The sequence below is a fragment of the Pan paniscus genome, chromosome 4 (assembly GCF_029289425.2).
Source record: "Pan paniscus chromosome 4, NHGRI_mPanPan1-v2.0_pri, whole genome shotgun sequence".
Lineage (NCBI taxonomy): Eukaryota > Metazoa > Chordata > Mammalia > Primates > Hominidae > Pan > Pan paniscus.
In genome coordinates, this window is record NC_073253.2 from 9,280,214 (window position 1) to 9,301,810 (window position 21,597).

General features: G+C 42.9%; 1 protein-coding gene and 1 long non-coding RNA gene across 6 annotated transcripts in view; one reads left to right on the plus strand and one right to left on the minus strand.

The window, feature by feature from the left end:
- Positions 1-21,597, plus strand: part of LOC117980210 (uncharacterized) — a 273,563-nt gene that overhangs the window by 202,821 nt on the left and 49,145 nt on the right. The window contains exons 4-6 of one of the 2 annotated variants that reach the window (XR_008625315.2): positions 40-151; positions 2,681-2,915; positions 6,060-6,177. This is a non-coding gene — a long non-coding RNA (uncharacterized LOC117980210). Of the gene's footprint in view, positions 1-39; positions 152-2,680; positions 2,916-6,059; positions 6,347-21,597 lie in introns of those variants that run through there. The other variant, XR_008625314.2, reaches the window with a different exon arrangement.
- The window catches only part of SEMA5A (semaphorin 5A), a 508,567-nt gene that overhangs the window by 8,122 nt on the left and 478,848 nt on the right, over positions 1-21,597 (minus strand). For all 4 annotated transcript variants that reach the window (XM_034959729.2, XM_034959730.2, XM_034959727.2 and 1 more), the window contains 4 exons: positions 12,986-13,156; positions 8,761-8,916; positions 7,278-7,325; positions 1,245-1,456 (listed from right to left, as the gene is read on the minus strand). In XM_034959729.2, the coding sequence (XP_034815620.2) occupies positions 1,245-1,456; positions 7,278-7,325; positions 8,761-8,916; positions 12,986-13,156 (587 nt within the window). The remainder of the gene's footprint in view (positions 1-1,244; positions 1,457-7,277; positions 7,326-8,760; positions 8,917-12,985; positions 13,157-21,597) is intronic.

Here is a 21,597-nt window from a genome sequence, read left to right on the forward strand (position 1 = left end):
TATTTTAAAATATGTTTTCTTATTTATTTGCTTCCCCAGATTATTTGCCTCATGGAGGACTTGCCTAATTATCAGAATAAGGTTGGCAGTTTGTGATATCTTCTGGTTAAGTTTTCAACTTTAGTTATGAAGTTACCACGAGAAGCAGGAGGTAAGAAAACCTAAATCTAAATCTCTAGAAAACCTAAAACTATAATGATTTCAAATTAACAGACACTTTGTAACTGAATATATATATAACTAAATTCGTATTCATATAACTGAATAGATATGTAAGCAGCTTTCAGATGACCATGGGTGAGGACATTTATCAGAGACCTTGACGGAACTTATTTAAGTAAGAGCCTCAGGTTTCAAATGCCTTAATTGCTTTTCATCCTGAACTTATTAGAAGGTGATCACTGTAGCCATTTTCTATTAATAGTCATTAAAGTCACCTGCAGTTTCAAAGAGCTTCAACTGAGCCAGGTAGAACATATATATTGAGAGGATTAAAATGAAGATGAAGGAGGGTGCCCAATGGCCATCTGTCCAGGGTTAGTCTGGGCAAAGTATCAGAAAAATGTTCTAGAAGGATTCATTAAAGACTGGGCAGCTGTCCGTACCTTCAACGTCCTTTATCTTCATGAGAGAAACATTTCTGATTATCTTAAAAGTGGCTGCTGAATCTTCAGTGGGAACACAAGACTGGGTAAATTACCTTCTGATGCCCATAGTAACAGTGATCAGAGACAAGCTGATGTGTTGGAATCATGCTCGGAGGAGCCCCTTTCTTGAGATCCAAATGTTTGTTTTGAAAGCTGTTGTTCATGGAAGGAGCTCGTGTTTCTCTTTGGGCTTCCTCTCTACTCTAGGAGCTAGTTTCTGAGAGGCTAGGAGGGGCGTGTTATTAATTCCTGGTGCTTCATTCCCCAGATCTACCATCTGAGTGAGGGGAGATGCTCATGGCTTGTGGATCTTGGTTTAAGCAGGGTCCAAGGGGAAAAGTCAATTGGTGTGTCTCCATACAGGTGGTGGAGAATAGAGGCCACATGGCTAAGAGACAAGTATGGACATTGTGGCTCCTGGGACATAAGGTCTCCCAGCCACCTGAAGTCGTAAGGGCTAAAGATGTTTCTTATTCTCACATAGGGAGAAAATTCAGTTTCAAAGGAAACCACCACAGCAGAGAAAGGGCATCAAAATACTCCCTACAAGTGTTAAGGGAAACCAGGCACTTAGCAGAAATATTAAAATTCACTTACCTTGATGGCCTCCACCGAGTCGTACTTGTCCAGTTTGTTGATGTGGTTGGTTATGCTGGTATTAAGGGGCGCAGGTGAGACGGGGTGGATGACAGTCGCATCGTGGGATTGCTGCTGGTACCGCTGGCAGTACGTATAGACGAGCAGGGTGAGGAGGCAGCCGAGGATGGAGCTGCTCAACCCCACGGCGATCATGTGGAACATGTTGAACTCTAGGGAGACATGAGCAAAGTGATGCCGCACTTGAAAAGAACATCTTGCCTAACTACTCAAAGCACTAGGATGAAAAGAGAAAGTCAAAATGAAAAGCCTCATCCCCATTCCAAAATTAAGGAAATTATCATTCTTAAGAGTCTTTCATTGGAAATGTCATGGCCATCAAGAAACTTCTCCACAGGGAGCACAGGATTATTATTATTATTTGAAATGGAATTTTACTCTTGTTGCCCAGGCTGGAGTGCAATGGCATGATCTCAGCTCACCACAACCTCTACCTCCTGGGTTCAAGCGATTCTCCTGCCTCAGCCTCCCGAGTAGCTGGGATTACAGACATGTGCCACCATGCCCGGCTAATTTTGTATTTTTTAGTAGAGATGGGGTTTCTCCATGTTGGTCAGGCTAGTCTCAAACTCCCAACCTCAGATGATCGGCCAGCCTCAGCCTCTCAAAGTGCTGGGATTACAGGCGTGAGCCACTGTGCCTGGCAGAGCACAGGATATTTTAAGTTCATTCTCTTATGAATGATAGTCAGTCTTTTGGAGTGACCTTAAACTTTAATAAATACTCTACCAGAAGCATTTTTTTATTATTATTTAAAGGTTTGCACAACAGTGTTCTGCTTCAAGTGCAGCCTAATCCATGGTGTACAGGGTTTCTGCAGAAAAGGTTATTCATGCTCCTCAATGGGTTGAGCCTCCCTGTGCAGCAGGGCTGTGTCCTGAAAACAAGGGAGAAGCAGCTACTTTTCTAATCTACTGCTCGCCTGCAAGCCAGACTGCTTTTAGCTCTCTCTCCATTTCATCCTATTTAAAATGTTTTCTATTCACATAAACACATACACTTTTCATTATATTTTTTGAGTATGAATATGCACACATTAGAAAGTGCAACAGGGTCTACAGGAAAAATAAATCCTTTCCTAGAGGTAACTATTATACCTAGAGGTAACTATTATAAGCACTTTCTCCCGTGCCCTTCCAGAGATACTCGGCACACATGTGTGCTGTGTGTGTGGTGTAAATACTATCCTGTGTACCACTTTTCTCACTTGTGTTGTAATTTGAAGGTCTTGTCAAGAAAATGGTTTACTAAAAAGAAATAAGGGATTTGTGTTAAATGAACAAAATACGATATTTTAAATGGTCATGAAATGACCTTCTTTTCCCTAATGTTTTCCTATTTAATGGCATCTCTTCTGTCTCATTATTTTCCTGCAGTTATGACTATAAAGCATTCAGAAAATTTGCCAGCATGGACTTACATCTCTAAAATAGGATTGGCTCAAGTGATTTCAAGGCACCATACCAAGACCTGTGTTATGTCGGAGAAAACAAAAGACAACAGATATTCCTTGTGTACGTTGGTGAAATACTACTATTAAAGTTTCAAGCTTTTCCACAAATGAAGGCAGCATCTCGTCAGTGCCACATCACTGGGCTTCAGGAGAATCAGGTAAAGTAAAACAGGGCCTTATCTTCCTCTGTGTTGTTAGAACCAAGTGGCTGCTGCCCGTGGGGTACTGGCCTCATGTGCCACCTGCTCAGAGCACATCCTGAGGACACCAGCTTTCCCCAGAGTGTCTCCTCCACACACCACCAAGGTGAGGGGCAGTGTCACTAATACCTTTCCCTGACCTGTCAACCCTGCACCCAGTGAGACAATTGGAGATATGTGCTGAGCATCACTGTGATGCTGGCAAGTCTACCTGGCTGCAGAGCAAGGCCTTTCAGACTCTGGAGATAATGAGAAGAGCCTGGGTGCATCGTAACCACCCCAGTCTCCTCCCCAGGGATTTTCTGAGCTGCCTTCCCTGTGCTCATGATCCTCCCTACCTGGAAGGGATTCCACCCTGCCAATGCTGACCCACGGGGCTCTAACACTTGGTGTCAAAGGGAGGGACACTGTTCAGTGAGTGCCCAACTGGCCTAGGTCTACGGGGCTCTGTTTGAGTCCTTCCTGAACCTCATATAACCCTCCAGTGGCTGATAGGCCCCAGGGAATCTGAACCTACAGTCAGGAGATGCCATCAAGGCCTCACCTGTGATACATGGCAGAGGTCGGATATCTCTCTTTGTCCCTAAACCCTGAACTTTTCCCTCTAAGCTGTGCTCCTTGGCTGCTCCAGACAATGTGTTCCAGGAACCCAGGACTTTGGAGCTGGATCTGCCCCCTCGAGTGAATGGACACTGTGAAGGGAGGCTGCTTTCTCTCTGACTCACTGTCAGGCAAAACTCACAACACATTCCTGACCACTGAAGTGCCAGTGGATAATGCAGTTCCCAGCACAGGCGCCCAGTGTACTCAGCACTAAGGGCTGGATCAGCCTGAATGACAGCACTAGAACATTCCACAAGCATCACTCACTCACAACCACCTCAACTTTTCACTTCCAGCTTAGTTGGTCAATGGTTTCAGCATCTTTGGCCTTTCTTGACTCTGTCTTGAAGCCTCTAGGGCTGGAGAACTGCCAACCTGGGACAGGCAGATAAAGTATCCAGGGGACATTCCGTCAGCAGCCACTGGGACTTTAACTGTAACACTGACGCTATACTTAGATAAGCAAGAGCTGATTTCACACAAGTTCTTACTACTTCTCTCTCTGACAGAGCTGTTAGCACTCTCAGGGTCAATGCCAATGCCTTGTACCGAAGGAAATACTTCCCTGCTGCACTGGTAACTCATGTTTCATTATAACATAGGGAAGATGCATGACGGTCTCCATATGCAGATACTGTGTCATTAGTCAAATGAATCATTCCAGCAGATGCCTGGGAAAGGCTGGGGCCAGCTGACATCTTTATGATGATTATATAGTCTTTGTGTCTCATGCAACTAAAAATAGCTCTCTAAGACGAAAAATTTGAATTGAAGCACATTTTTCTGCATGGGGAAAGCAGTGCCCATTAAATTTGTTCTGAATGTGCTTACTATAGTTCTTTCCTTTGAATATGATTTTCTGCTGTTGATTTTGATCAGTAAAGATGGAATACAGACCAACTACCCTGTTGGTTCAATTGGCTAATTTCCTGTACAACGTTTGATTGATTGATTTTCAACAAAATGAAAAAATAAAGTGAAGATGCCTATGTTGTCAAAAACATCCTTGCTAGGTAACTGTTTTCAACCATTAGCCCTACAATAAGATTCATCTAAACTGCCTATGCCATTGTGCCAGTGCCAGCAGCCTAAAGATCTAAAAAGAAATTCCATTCTGAATATCTCAGAATAGTTCAACTTCCTGTGATTTAACCAATGGCATCTCAAGGCTTGTGCAGCCATTAGGCACAGCTGGTTCAGACGCACAGAAGTAGTATTTTAGGGTGGTGATGGGCTTTGCACCAGGTTCTCCTGGGTTCTCAAGGCCCTTGAAGGTCTTCCACAGGGTAACTGTGAGGCTCAGCAGGAGGAAAGTGAACCGCACACATCTGGCAGCAGGCACAAATACCTAGCCAGCTCTGCTGAGGCATCAGCTGTTTGAGCCTCAGGCGCTGCATGGCCTCCCTGAGAATGGGAACACTTATAAACTCTGCTCCACTCTTGACCTACACTGTCCTTGATGGCAGCAGACAGTCCTGGACCCTGGGTGTTGTCCAAGAGTGTTACCTAACTGTGGCTTGAGCCTCCCGAACACAATGCTTTTGGATACTTTTATTGTCAGGGCTCGTTTCCTACGGTGCTTTGGGTTCAAAACTCACACTGGATCCCACTGGCTGAATTCCATGTGTGCACTTGGGCCAGTGACGTCATCCCTCTAAGTCTCATGGTCTCCATTTATAAAATGCAGATTAAATACATAAACACTGTTCCTTTTCTATAATTCCCAAGTGCAAAATCTCTGAAAAGTCATGTTTCATCAGTCATCTGGCATTAAAATGTCACTGACCTGACCCATTTTCTGTAGACCTGACCAGAACTTCTAGGAAGACCCTTAGCATCTTCACTTTTTTCAACATCTCACAGCAGCATTGTTAAGGAGATTGGTTGTAGAACAACCCCAGGCCCTGTGCAGGTGTCACATAATATAAAGGCCCCACATACCCTTCTAACATCTAAAAACTTCTGAGTTCCAAAACCCTTCTCTATTTCCAGAGGTGTTACATGAAGAACTGTAGACCCTTGGTGCCTACATCAATGCTCCTTGTGAGGACCAAATGGGCTTTGCACCATATTCTTGTCTATAACATGTAAAACAGTGTATAGCACACAATTAGTGATCTAAAAACATTGGAGGGTACTAATTGGTATGATCATTTTTATGTGAACTGTTTGCATATTCATTTTGTAGTTGGATCCCATGTTAGCAACGGTTAGTTAGTGAACTCACTCCACTGACTTAGCTCAGACACCTAACATTGCCCTTCTGAGGCACTGGAGTCTCTGATGATATGATTGCTTGTCAGAGGGGCTGGGGCTGCTTGGGTGCCCATCCTAAGCTCAATGGCCTTCACAAAACTGACACAGAGCAGGTGTTCAGCAAGGATTACTGAATGAATGACTGAATGAATGAATGAACTAACAGACTGCTGACTGAGCAGACAGAATGTCACAGGTAGTGAGCTCTTCTATTGTTTATTTATTTATTTATTTTTGATACAGAGTCTCATTCTGTCGCCCAGGCTGGAATGCAGTGGCACGATCTCAGCTCACTGCAACCTCCACCTCCCAGGTTCAAGAGAGTCTCCTGCCTCAGCCTCTCCAGTAGCTGGGACTACAGGTATGTGCCATCATGCCAGCTAATTTTTACATTTTTTGGTAGAGATGGCATTTCATCATGTTGGAAAGGCTCATCTCGAACTCCTGACCTCAGGTGATCTGCCTGCCTCGGCCTCCCAAAGTGCTGGGATTACAGGCGTGAGCCACTGTGCCCAGCCAGTAAGCTGCTAATCAAGGTAGTTAATAATGGTAGTTAGGAATGATAAGTACATTCCTGAAACATGCCTATGAAGCTTCAGGTTCCATGTGAACATGTCAGAGGCAATGCCTGTTGGGCTGGGCTCTCTGAGACTCCCTGTGGATCGGATTGGGGAGCAAATGGGAATCTATCATCATTAGTCACACATGTGGAAGTTAAGGTCTCAATGTAGACATTGGCTCGGATTCTGAAAGGCGGACATGAGCTGTTCCTTGGTGGCTGGACAGCCAACCTCTCCATCCAGGCATGTTCACAACACAGACAAGTACTTTATGGGTATATGTAAGGCACAGACTGTAAAGTCCAAATTTATCATGTACTTGAACCAGATAATGTTGTCTTTGACATTCAGGGTGGCAGGAGGTTTGAAAAATTCCTCTAGCACTATAGGTATAACCTTATGCCTCATTACAATTTAGTCATTTCAGTGGATTGGAGATTGGAGGCTAGCTGCCATGGATTTGTACTATAAATATAAACAAATTGTTTGAATTCTACTTTACTCATGAAATTAACTATAGTGAATACCGAGACCACTGGTTCATAAAGCTTAGAACCCATCAGAATCACCTGCAAGGCTAATTGAACCACCAACTGCTGGAGCCTTCCCATGAGGTCCTGATTCTGTGGATCAGGTGGGGCCTGAGGATCTGCATTCCCATCAAGTTCCCAGGCCATGCTCTGGACGTGGGTCTACGCACCCCATTTTGAGAACTACCAATCTGTACGTCAAATATTGACTATTAAGCCTTTATGCCAAGGTAGAATGCCTGGGATCCATGACTTTCTCTGGTTTTTCATTCTTGGCCAAGAGGCAGAAAAATTATAGAAAACATGCAGGAAGGGAAATGATTAGAATATATCAGTACATCCATTACAACTACTTAAAAGGAATAACGTACCTCCACACCTTTTCTCTTCTACGCTACTGGATCTTGCCACAGATACTTCTGGAAAAAGAAAAGTCGAATCACAATGTGTAAAAGGTGTTCAGAAGACAGTCCACATTCATGCTTCATATATGTTTGTTTAATGATTCTGAATATTATGTGACACAAAGTTTCAAAAGCTTGATTAATTATCAGAAAAATTCTACTTGTTTCTTTGCTTGTTTTAACCAACCTGATATGGATTTGGCCAAATCACCTTGACTGGGGAGAGATAAGATTCATTTATCACAGAAAGATAATGCTATGGTCTCTCAGGTTGAAAGTAGGGAATGTGCTCATTTTCCATTACAAGGTGTCTTGCCAGGGGGGAACCCCCCACTCTGCCCAACACACAGAGTACTCCTGTGGTATTCCTGCTTCTGAGACTTGTTCCATCAAAGCCAGTGTTGTCACCTTCCCGGCAGAGGGAGGGCCCATTCACCAGAGCTCAAGGACATCTCCAGAACAAGTGAAGTCCCTCTTCAGGAGGCCACTGATGCTCTTGGCATGCCACACATGAAACCCACAGTAGGATGCAGAGAGAGGCCACATCTCCTACGTGTTTTAACTCCTGAGGATAAAATATCACTCGGTAGTCTAGAAACACCATTCTTTCCTGTACTGATTTTTTGTTAGACAACAAGAATTAAAAATATGTCTATCGTTAAAAAGGAAAACAATAACAACCACTCTTATAGTTCTGTGCCGTACATGACTGAGGTATGGTATGCTAATTTTCTCTAAAATAGTATCTTTTGCACAGACGAAAGAAAACAAAGAAAACTGGCTTATAGAATTCAACTCTACTATTTATTTGTAAGAGGCTGGTCCACCTAACAGTCCTAAGGCACACAGTGGACATATGCGCAATGATCTATGCATTCATATAGCACCTTGTTACAGTGAGCATGCAACATGTGATCAGCTATCACCAACAACTACACACTGACTTTACCATGAGAAGCTGGTTGAATGAGGGCCAACCTCTTCTCCAACAGGAGAATAATGATGCATTTCTACCTTCTCAAGTATATTAAAGATAGCATAAAGAGAATGGTGCTTTTTCTCTGTGTGCCAGCAGTGCATACACAGCGAGCACTGCCTAAACATTTAACCTATAAACATTTAACCTAATATTAAAATAACCAAATAACCAAATCATATTTAATAATAACCAAATATTTTCATTTTTTTGAGCAAAGTCTTCTGATTGTATTATAGTTGATAAACTGCAAAAGACACTTTGCCTGAGAAATCTTAAATTCATGAACTGAATTCATGTTTAAATCTGCAGTTATCTATAGACCTACGTTTTTAAACACCTTGAAACCATGGGGCTTGATGGAATCATCTCTATTTCACCAAATAAGCCAAATAAATCTCTGACTTATGAATCATTTTCTCTCTCCATGTTGGAAATGATTTTGTTCTTACTGATAAATACCTCTGCTCTTACCTGGGATGAAATTAGAGTCAAACACACACGGCCGGCTCTCTGTGGTGTTCCCGGAGCACTGGCTGCCCATGGGGAACAGGAGGATGCACTGGCGGGCACGGACTTGGACGCCAGAGGCTTCACACTCAGACCAGTCCGACCACTCCGACCAGCTCTCTGCAGAGACCAGAAAAGGGGAGATGGGGCAGAATGGCCAGGAAGCTCAATCATCCTAGACTCACTGGCAAGTTACATATGTGATTTCCGGATTCCAGGATTCCATAGCATGTTTTTAATGGTTCTGTGCATCAGTAAGATGTAGTTGTATCATCTAACAGATCCAGTACATACAGTACACACGAGGATGAATAAAAGTGCCTGCGCTGTTATATATTTGATCAGATATCATGAGCTTAAAATAAACATTATTTTAATGTTATAAAGTAATTGTATTTAGACACTCAATAAGTGAATCCATGAGACCCAGCTGTGTGCAGACCATCAGCAGCAGCGGCAGGCACGTAAGTCATCAATGCAGATGCCATTTTGCTATGGGTAATGCTCCCCTCAAAGAAACTCAAATGCTTTCCTGAAACATTCCTGAAAATTCTCCACCTTCCTCTGCGCTCAGGCAAGAGAAATAATTGTGTGCTCATGAGAGTCCTGGGTTGCTGAAAGGGAGTCTGAAGCTACACAATTACTTTCTTTTCTGTTATAAAAACAATTCCGCAGAGTCAACATGCCAAAGTCAGGTGAGCCTTGATGTAGAATTCATCTTATCTCATGTTTGCTGTCTCTGAAGAGATAAGGTCAACGCACAAGTCTTGGGTCAAGGCCAAAAGAGGGGCATTGAAAGGATACTTCACCCCGAAGTGGAAGATTTACTAGGATGTGTGAAATTCACCCAGGCATACAGATGTGTGAAAAGAAAGGAGTAAGACTCCTATATAAGTAAGAGGGTTAAAAAAAAAAAAACTCTGGATATTGTTTATGGAATTTTAATCAGGATAAAAAGGTATTTTTCTATGCAGTTTGCTTTTTTCCCCTTTTTAAATAGAAACATCCACTTCGTAGTGGCAGGGAAAATTTGAAAATCAAACTTGTGCTTTGCTCCAGTTAAAGGGTAAAATGTTTCCTTAGAAATGCAGAAAGTGCCAGTTTTTGGAATGACAGTGAGAATCTGGCTTCAAGGCCCTTTTCAATATACATAGAACCTTCTACAAAGATGTGCAGGAGCAAGCTAAAAAAAAGTGTGTGTTTCAATGTCAAAGTTAGACCAAGAAAAGAATAGCTCATTTTCATTCCAGGTCATTCCTTCATGTCAGTAAACCAAGCTATTTCTGGGATGATGGTGGTGGTGGAGGCCCCAAGCGCCTGCATCAGCCACAGGGAGCTTGGAGCAAGGAACTCCCACACCCACGGGCCCAAGGCTGGCTCCTGTGAGGTGCACTTCACAGCGGTGCTCCCTGCTCTCCACCCTGATTTTCAACAACAAAACCTCAGACTCTGTTATTAGGCTACCAGCTTTAAGAATGCTTTGCTATCACCAGTTTCTGTTGTTTGCTGTGCTCCTCCACTTACTGATTTGATGTCATGCTTTTTCTTTCCTTTAATTGCACTACCTCTAAATTACAGCCCATTGATCATGGATGAAACATCCTGCAAGAGTGCTTAGTGTCCCCTTGTCACATTTTAGAAGTCATTCCTGGAACACAGGTCTGGAGATCTTTGGAAGACATGTGGCTGCACCCAGGCTGGTTTTGAGACAAAAAGGCTGCAGGCGATTTCCCCACTCAGATCTCCAGACTCCATGGGGGGCACTAAAAATGTTCGTTCTTTCCCACCTTTCCTTGGACTTTCTCTCTCCCTCAACACAGCAAGGTGTCACCTGTGGGTCACTAGTGTTAATTAGCAAAGTCAAGAATAAATTGGGATGTTTCCTAATTAGGGAGATTGGGTGTTGTAACATGCCATAGATTCAGAACTCGTGTTTGAAGCCTTTAGCACTCTCCCATTGCTGGGCTAAAGGCTTTGAACAGGGTTGAGCCAAGATGGCCGAATAGGAACGGCTCCTGTCTACAGCTCCCAGCGTGAGTGACGCAGAAGAGGGTGATTTCTGCATTTCCATCTGAGGTACTGGGTTCATCTCACTTGGGAGTGCCAGACAGTGGGCGCAGGTCAGTGGGTGCGCGCACTGTGCGCGAGCCGAAGCAGGTCGAGGCATTGCCTCACTTGGGAAGCGCAAGGGGTCAGGGAGTTCCCTTTCCGAGTCAAAGAAAGGGGTGATGGATGGAGAACTACAAACCACTGCTCAAGGAAATAAAAGAGGATACAAACAAATGGAAGAACATTCCATGCTCATGGGTAGGAAGAATCAATATTGTGAAAATGGCCATACTGCCAAAGGTAATTTACAGATTCAATGCCATCCCCATCAAGCTACCAATGACTTTCTTCACAGAATTGGAAAAAACTACTTTAAAGTTCATATGGAACCAAAAAAGAGCCCACATCGCCAAGTCAATCCTAAGCCAAAAGAACAAAGCTGGAGGCATCACACTACCTGACTTCAAACTATACTACAAGGCTACAGTCACCAAAACAGCATGGTACTGGTACCAAAACAGAGATATAGATCAATGGAACAGAACAGAGCCCTCAGAAATAATGCCTCGTATCTACAACTATCTGATCTTTGACAAACCTGAGAAAAAGAAGCAATGGGGAAAGGATTCCCTATTTAATAAATGGTGCTGGGAAAACTGACTAGCCATATGTAGAAAGCTGAAACGATCCCTTCCTTACACCTTATGCAAAAATCAATTCAAGATGTATTAAAGACTTACATGTTTGTTAGACCTAAAACCATAAAAACCCTAGAAGAAAACCTAGGCATTACCATTCAGGACATAGGCATGGGCAAGGACTTCATGTCTAAAACACCAAAAGCAATGGCAACAAAAGCCAAAATTGACAAATGGGATCTAATTAAACTAAAGAGCTTCTGCACAGCAAAAGAAACTACCATCAGAGTGAACAGGCAACCTACAAAATGGGAGAAAATTTTCGCAACCTACTCATCTGACAAAGGGCTAATATCCAGAATCTACAATGAACTCAAACAAATTTACAAGAAAAAAACAACCCCATCAAAAAGTGGGCGAAGGACATGAACAGACACTTCTCAAAAGAAGACATTTATGCAGCCAAAAAACACAAGAAAAAATGCTCACCATCACTGGCCATCAGAGAAATGCAAATCAAAACCACAATGAGATACCATCTCACACCAGTTAGAATGGCAATCATTAAAAAGTCAGGAAACAACAGGTGCTGGAGAGGATGTGGAGAAATAAGAACACTTTTACACTGTTGGTGGGACTGTAAACTAGTTCAACAATTGTGGGAGTCAGTGTGGTGATTCCTCAGAGATCTAGAACTAGAAATACCATTTGACACAGCCATCCCATTACTGGGTATATACCCAAAGGACTATAAATCATGCTGCTATAAAGACACATGCACACATATGTTTATTGTGGCATTATTCACAATAGCAAAGACTTGGAACCAACCCAAATGTCCAACAATGATAGACTGGATTAAGAAAATGTGGCACATATACACCATGGAATACTATGCAGCCATAAAAAATGATGAGTTAATGTTCTTTGTAGGGACATGGATGAAATTGGAAATCATCATTGTCAGTAAACTATCGCAAGAACAAAAAACCAAACACCGCATATTCTCACTCATAGGTGGGAATTGAACAATGAGATCACATGGACACAGGAAGGGGAATATCACACTCTGGGGACTGTTGTGGGGTGGGGGGAAGGGGGAGGGATAGCATTGGGAGATATACCTAATGCTAGATGACGAGTTAGTGGGTGCAGCGCACCAGCGTGGCACATGTATACATATGTAACTAACCTGCACAATGTGCACATGTACCCTAAAACTTAAAGTATAATAAAAAAATAAAAATAAATAAATAAAAAAAACTGTCTCAAAAAAATATATAAAGGCTTTGAACAGGAGTTCTGAATCTATAGCTCAGTGAGAACTATTTTATTATAGATGCTATGTTTTAAAGTCACTTCAAGGGTAATAGCATGTTGCTAACTTGTCCACCCCCCTTTCAGTACTTACTATGATGCAGTATCATCAATTACACCATTTATCCATTAAGGAAAGAGGCCAATTTGTCCGAAAGCTGTGCAGTAGGTGAGGTGCCGCTTACCTGGGCAGGGCTGCGTGTTGCAGAGTGCCTCTTCTGTGTGCAGCCCCAGGCAGATGTCCCCTCCATAGGCCGGGGCTGGATTGGAGCAAGAGCGGGTCCTCATATAGTGTCCACCGCCGCATGTTGCTGAACATTTTGTCCAGGGGGACCAGCAAGACCACACACCATCCACTGTGAAGAAACACAGTGTCACAGCTCTTCTATAATCCAATCCCAACCAATCGAAAGGAGTTACTAAATGGAAGCTAAGTGGATCTGTTTAGTAAGGGAAACGAAATGGAATCTGCACTCCAGAAAGGCTTCAGTGCATCGGCGCACGTAGCAACAAGGCTTCTGACCCCTCGCAGGGCTGCATTTGGAGTCTTCCTCTTGGTGACAGATCCAGTTTTACAGATTTCTCCCTACACTTTTTCAGTTCCCTTTATTCACTCTTTCAGAAAACATTTCTAAATCAATCGTATCTAAGTACAAGCATGACAGCAGAGTGCAAGAGCTGTCATAGTAATTCCAGCCCCTGAGAACAACCATGAACCACCTTGTACGGTTATTGATGTAAAGCCCCAGCCAGCTCTCACCTTTGCCATCTAACTAGCCAGACAAGACTTAAAGCTAAGGTAAGTTCAAGTCAGGAGCTCCTTTACTAATTGGATTATGGTTTACTCCCTGACAGTGGGATAGAGAAAAGCTAACACGCCCCATGAGGAAGGTAACTGAAGAATGCTCGGTAAATTCAGGCACAGAATGACCAAATTAAGTACAGCCACACAGACTTGACGCTATGTTTAAATGTCTACAGAGAGGAATCTGAAAATCTGCAGCCATATGTCAGATTAGATATTAAGGGTGCAGTTTTACAATGTGAAAGTTAGGCCGAACTGGTTCCTTGACTAACCATTTCCATGACAGCTCATAACCCAGCACATGTCTCTGCCTGCTCAAGTTAGCCTCCTGAATTCTTTAGGCTGGGCTTTTGGTACCTGTAGACCCGCCTGCTGAATGCTGGGGTCAGGTGGCCCACCTGAATCTGGGAAACTTTAAGACTCAGTCCTTTATTCGCTGATCTTGCTAAAACCAAGACCTCATGTTGGCTTGGGCTTGTGACAATGTCAAATATGATTTTCTGTTTAGCTAACTCCTGACTGTGCCTCTCTCTTGCTAGCCAGACCTTCCTTGTTATTGCTGAGTCCCAGGACAAAACTACAGGACGTTGTCAAACAAGGCATTAGATCCTAATCTGGGGTTAAGCACCAATCGTAACCACAGCTAACTCAATTAAAAAGCTGAGGAGAGACTCACTATTGCTATATGTAGACAGTATCATATTTTAACATTCTTCGTAGCCTGCACAAAGAAACAGGAGCAAGAGGATGCCAAAATCATTCAGGGCATAAGATTGTTTTAGCTAGAACAACTTAGATTGTATTTTAATACGCCTGTCATGATGTATTACATCATTATGGTGTAATGTTTCTTTTTAGATATTGGCAAAGGTAAAAAGAAAGCATTTTTGAGAAACCAGAGCAAAAATATCATCTTTATGACAATATTATAATTTGCAGAAAGTAAAAAGAAAACAAAAATATTTGAACCCAATTTAGAAATAAGTTTGCAATCTAACTGGAAATTTTGTGATTCAATAGTTTACACAAACTTGCAGAATTCAACAGTATTTTCCCTAAAAGTTATACGGTATATCAGACAGTTAGAGGAATTGATCAAGTATTTGATACTGGCTGTAATATCAGCAATAAAAAAGCCAGGCATGTGTTTTCCTAGAACTTTAAAAATTAAAAAAAAAAAAAGCTCTCTCCCATATCTATTCTCACTGAAGGAAGCACTTGCTGACAGTTTTTTTCTGTTTGTAACCTAAATTGGAGCTTGGCATCAGTGAGTACCCTTGCATGCCCCATACACCAAGGCAAAAATAAGTCATCGTGACTTATAGTAATGGCAAGTGTCTTAGATCTTGGCTGTCTAAATGTGCACAAGGCAGCTCAGGGCTCAGAAGGGTCTAATGTGTGCCCTAGATTGTGTCAGGGCCTGATGTACAACCAACCATGTGTTCTGTAGATCCCTGGCTTCTGTATAGAATGATAAACCTGCAGATGAATGGCCGACAAGTATGTGAAAAGATGCTCAGCATCATGAATCAACACGGAAATGCAAATCAAAACCACAGTGATGTATCACCTCACACCTGCCAAAATGGCTATTATCCAAAAAAACAAAAGATCAGTGTTGGTGAGGATGTGAAGAGATTGGAGCCCTTATACATGGTTGGTGGGAATGTACAATGGTGCAGCTGCCTTGGAAAACAATGTGGAGGGTCCTCAAAAAATTAAAAACAGAGGCCGGGCGTGGTGGCTCACGCCTGTAATCCCAACATTTTGGGAAGCCAAGACAGGCGGATCACCTGAGGCCAGGAGTTCGAGACCAGCCTGGCCAACATGGTGAAACCCTGTCTCTACTAAAAACACAAAAATTAGCTGTGCATGGTGGTGCACATCTGTCACCCTCACTACTCAGGAGGCTGAGGCAGCAGAATCGCAGGAACCTGTGAGGCGGAGGTTGCAGTGAGCTGAGATGGTGCCAATGCATCCAGCATGGGTGACACAGCGAGACTCCATCACAAAATAAAAAAATGAAAATAGAATTACTGTAAGATCTAGCAATCCCAATCCTGGGTATATATCAAAAAAACTGAAATTAGGATCTCTGAGATACATTTGCATTCTCATGTTCACTGCAGCATTTCTCACAATAACCAAAATTTCAAAACAACCTAAGTGTCCATCAAGAGATGAATGGATAAAGCAAATGCGGTAGGTACATACAATGAAATACTATTCAACCTTAAAAAATGAGATCCTGCCACATGCAACAACATGGATGAACCTAGGGGAGGACATTATGCTATGTGAAACAAGCCAGACACAGAAAGACAAATAATACATTATTCCACTTAGATCAGGTATCTAAAATAGTCAAACTCATAGAAGCAGAGAGTAAAATGGTGGTTGCCAGGGACTGGGGGAGAGGGAAGTGGGGAATTGCTGTATAGCTGGTATAAACTTCCAGTTATTCAAAATGAGTAAGATCTAGATATCTACTATACATCGTTGTATACCTATACTTAACAATACCGTATTGTGCACTCAAAAATCTGTTAAGTAGGTAGATTTTATGTTGAGTATTCTTACCACAGCGAAAACAAAAATAAAAACAGAGACTAAATGTGCTCATTTCAATGGTTCCATAATCATGCAACATCTAATGATCTCATACCAGGAAGCTGATATACATAATATATCCTGTGATATTCCAAACAATATTTATTCCTGTCCACATTTCTACCAACATGTAAGCCAATGTGTATGTGATCTAGTCTAATAAATCCTCTCTCACACATACACCAACTGTCCATCTGGTATCATGGTAAATTCTCCTGGCACAGGATCATTTATTGTTAAACAGAGAGAATGGAGCTGTTGTTTGAATAACCGTTTAAGAGAGCATTTGGAACAGAATCCAGTTGCTGAAACATTCCCACTTGGGAGTTCAAATCACAAGATCACACTCTACCTCTACCAATTTCAGCAGTCAAAGAACTGGGGAAATGGATGTTTCTAGTACAGAGGGAACTCAAAGGAGACCTGGAACCACTTCCTTACTCTGTCCGGAAGTTGCTTAGTCTGCAATTGCCCTATGTCCCCAGACCAATTCTAATGCGGTGCTTGCTTTCTGTCCTCTTGACCCTGTCTTTATGTTACAGGTTTCAACCTACATCATGGAGCCGTGATGTAGGATATTGATTATTGTACTAACAATTCATATTAGAAAGGCCAAAGCATTTCTAAAATAGACATTTCAGAACACAGATCTTAATGAAATAGTCTTCACCGCGAGGGAGCCTGTACAACCTGGTGGGGAAGTAGAAAGTTGCAGGGCCAAGAAAACAAAACAAATGTAAGCCACTGTGGAAGGCACAGCATGTCAGGGGCCTGAGGGAGGCTGAGCCACTAAAATAGATTTTTTTTCCCCTGCTATGTGAACTATACTGGACTAAAAAAATAACATTAGTAATAATAATAATTAAAATAATAAACTCATTCAATATTCCATCTCCCTCCTCACAACTGCCCTGGGGGTTGTTCCAGAAATGAAAGACTTGCGGCATAGAGAGGTTAGGTCCTGGGCAAGTGAGTGGGAAGCTGGGGCTGGAACAGTGGCAGGCTGAGCACAGAACCCGACACACAAGCACAGGTTAGGGCTTCCCATAACTCCTCCCATGTTGCTAAAAATCACATAGGAATCTCCTCATGGCTTGAATCATCACCCAAGTTAGCTCAAGAAATACTGGTTCATGGGAAGATCAGACAAACACAAACTCAGATCCATGTTTCTTTCAAGGAATCAAAGCAATTAATTATAGGAAATTATTTTTGATAAAATGAAATTTATACATGAAATAACTTGATAGAAGAGGATAGCATCCTTGTTGTAGAGATTCTAGCTAAATATTCCACCCACTGCAGTAAGATTAAAAACAATGGCAGTAACCAATGTACAATTGCCAGAGACCTAAATAGCAAAGTAAAAACTAAATAACTAAGGTTTGCTCAACAGGCTTCCTGTGTGTGATCAGAGATGTGAAGCCCTTCACTCACAGTCTCTCGGGACATGGGCAAATGTGGTATTGATTCTCCAGCATACTGAGGTCTGGACTACATAGGTTTGCACTGCAGGACAGCTGTGCTGTTTGCTCCTAAGGATCTCTAAGCAGAAATTTCCTACACCAACTGCCCCCTGCCTGGCTCCACTTCAAAGTATGGACCCAAGGACTCCAAGAATGCAAAGGAAGAGAGGGTTCTGAGCACACCAGAGATGCCTAAGAGATTTATCTATAGGACACACAACTGCCAGAATTATTCTTTTGACTCAAAGAGTCTGTCCCTCCATTAGATTTAGTGTTCCTTCCCCCATAGAATTATTGTTTGCAAAATACAAAACAGAACCATCTCAGTTAAGTCTGATGAAAAGAGTTTGTGTTTACTTCATTAGGTTTTTACCTTCATTTTCTTTTCTTTTTTTTTTTTATACTTTAAGTTTTAGGGTACATGTGCCAAACTCTGAGGTTGCTTTCCTCTTAGCTGAACATTACTTAGCAACAAAAAAACATCTGTTGTCTGTACCTTTGTAGGTCAAGGTCTGGAGTCTTTAAGGCTAAATCAAATATGCATGAGGAAAAGGAGTGAAGGAGAAATAATTAGCTATTTCTCAATGCTGGCGTAAATTATGTAGGTGAAGGTACTATTTAGATGGACCCACAGAAGGTGAAAAAAATGATTATTTCAGCATGGGCTTGACTTAGAAACCTTATTATAGTTTATTTATACACATCAGTCTTAGAGGTAAAATTTTTCATTGATTAATTTAAAATGTATTTTTATATTCTCTGGTTTATTTTATTTTTATTTTGAGACGGAATCTCACTCTGTCACCCAGACTGCAGTGAAGTGGCATGATCTCAGCTCACTGCAAACTCCACCTCCTGGGCTCAAGCAATTCTTCTGCCTCAACCTCCTAAGTAGGTGGGATTACAGGTACACGCCACCATGCCAGGCTAATTTTTGTCTTTTTAGTAGGAATAAGGTTTTACCATGTTGGCCAGGCTGGTCTCAAACTCCTGACCACAAGTGATCTATCCAACTCTACCTCCTAAAGTGCTGGGATTACAAGTGTGAGCCTCCATGCCCAGCTGATTTATTTTCATATTTAATTTTAATGAGAAAACGTATTTTTAAATAAAATACACTGTCCATTTGTAATTGTCCACTATGAACCCAACAGGGTTAAAGAAGAGTAAATTCACAGGGGAGAGTATCCTGAATGAGACAGGAATCGGCCTCTAACTGGCTTCCTGGTGACTGTGCAGCTCAGCATTCACACCCCTAGCACTTCCAACCCTCCCTGCTGGGTCATGCCCTATCATATGTTTAGGAATTTCCCAGGCAGGGGAAGCACCACTCAGCCCTGACTCACCCACTGCCTAGTGCAAGGTGACATGGGCCACTCTGAATAACTCCACAACACTCTGCAGAATCTTGGCTTTTAAAACGAAAATGAGGACAGGGTTATTTCAACATATTAAAGTTATGTATACATGGTATTGGCTTGACCACCAAATCAACTAAAATGAGAGCAACCAACAGATCATGTTAATAGAGTGTCTCTGAGATGAGTGGTGACCCTTTGTACTTGTGCACTAGGGCAACATCCAAGTGTCTGCAGGAATCTGCACATCCTACCCATGGCAACAAGGATAGGGTCTGGAGCCCAGGGAGACAAGGGTGGGTGGAGGGACCCTGACATTCCCATGACGTCTGCCCCTGTTCCAGTTTATAGCATGGACCCGAATCTAGTGAGCTTGCCCACAGGATTCCTCTCAGCCCCCAGAGGAGGACTCCTTTTACTGGGGCTGTGGGAAAGAACAGTTCAGTGACCTTTCCCAGCCTCTCAGCATCAGCTTGGCTGGGAAAGCTGGGTGGGCAGAGGAGGAGTCTCCTGAGGCTGGAGAAATTCAAGCAGAGACACCCTAGGAGGAGCCAGGCAGCTGATAAGAGCAGAAACATTATTGGGAGCCTCAGCTACAAATCTGGAAACTATATATTTTCAGTTTTATATACATGTTTATTCATCTATCCATTCATCCATCCATTATCCACCCTTCCAAGCACCCAATCCAATGAATTTTCATTGAGTATCTGCTACAAGCCAGTTTCTTGATGTAAGAACTCAGAAAGTTGTATCTACTAGAAATATGTTAATATTCTATGCCTTTAAAAATGTTGTATCCAACTCCAGAATGAGCCTTCCTCCCAATTTCCCATCTCTGCTTGTCAATTTCACCAACTCGTTTCTGTCCCTCAAGACCCAGCTTAAGGGCAGCCTGCTTGCTGTGGCTGCCATGATTTCTCCTTGGTGAAATCCACCAAGGGGCTGGCTCCTTGATGGATATAGCCACTGCACCTGGTTGTCATAAACTCAGTAGCCAGTGACCATACTGGGTTGACAATGCTCCCAGGATGCACTCTCCCTAAACTCTTAAGTTTCTTTCTGACCTGGATCATAACACTGCATCTGTGTATACCCTGTAAACAGTGCACAGTCGGTTACTCAAAAATGTTTCCTGAGAAATGACATGAATGAAGAAAGATCAATTAACCAACTCTTTGTTTCCTCATTATTAACAAACAATCCCTGATGGGTATTTCTAGTATGTGCCAGGCCCCTGCTGGGAGCTAAGGTTGCTGCCATGAGTGAGACCAGGCCAGGAGTCCCTGTCCTCAAGGAGCTTCAGACAAAAGTCAAGGCAGTCACAGATCAGCCCTCAGGATGGCCATGACGTGTGGGCTGAAGACTTTCCGTGGGTTCTGGACAGGAGAGCAGGAAGTGGGAAGTTCTGGTGGAAGTGTTTTAGGTGCTAGGGACCCTGAGCTGCAGCAGGAGAAAGGCAGAAACAGGGGCTTGAATATTAAAGGGAAAGATGGAGGAGCGTTTCAGGCATTGTCAGAGCAAAAGCCCTGGGCGGGGGCTCTTTCGGCTCATTTTCATGACTCTGTGCTTCCTTGGGAATTCAGGGGAATGAAAAGCCAGGCCCCAGGAAGAAGACCCAGAAAAACAGCTCTGCTAAGCCCACAGGAGAGAAGAATTTGCGTCTTTGGAGGACTTAATTAATGAGGTAGACCTTTTGTGACAGAAGACATGAGGACCAAGAACTGGCTTGGCAGGCCCAGCGTCCAGGGGTTGCATGTTTGATACCCGTGACCCTGGATGACCACCTGATGGTACATGGAGGCCATGTGGGGGAGGGCTGGGTCCATCAGTGGCCCAGGAAGGGATCAGCCTCCAGAAGGAGCTGATGGTCACTCCAAAGGCCCCAGATATTTCAGACCACATTAGAAAGGCCAGCTTTTCCATCAGACACAACAACTAGAGTCCATATCCTTCGAGTAGCTCATAGGAAAGTTTTAGTTCCTTTTACAATCAGAAGAAAAAAACATGAACACAATCTAGCCTAGATGGTGTCTTTCCCCAATGCATTAGGGAGTGGGGGGCCCCTGCAGACAAATGTGCCCAGGGCCCAGGGAGGTCCCACTGTGGCCCGGCCTATCAGATCTTTTTATACAGACAACTAAAGTCGCATGCTTCTCTGAAAGGAGGGCTGAGAGAATGGTCTTAATATTGCTTGGAATGATTTAGGATTTGGTTTCAGGTCTGCTGGGAGAAGGGGTTTCTTTTCTTTCCTTTTTCCACTCTGGGCTAATCCAACAGGTGATGACATCACACAAGACATTTATTTATTTGTTTGTTTATTTACTTTTGAGACAAGGTCTCGCTCTGTTACCCAGGGTGGAGTGCAGTGGCCTGATGATGGCTCACTGCAGTCTTGATCTCCTGGACTACAGAAATCCTCCCAACTCAGCCTCCAGAATGACTGGGACTACAGGCGTGCACTAACATACTTGGCTAATTTTTGTATTTTTCGTAGGGATGAGGTCTGGCTATATTGCCCAGCCTTGAGCTCTTAGGCTCAAGTGAATCCCCCCTCT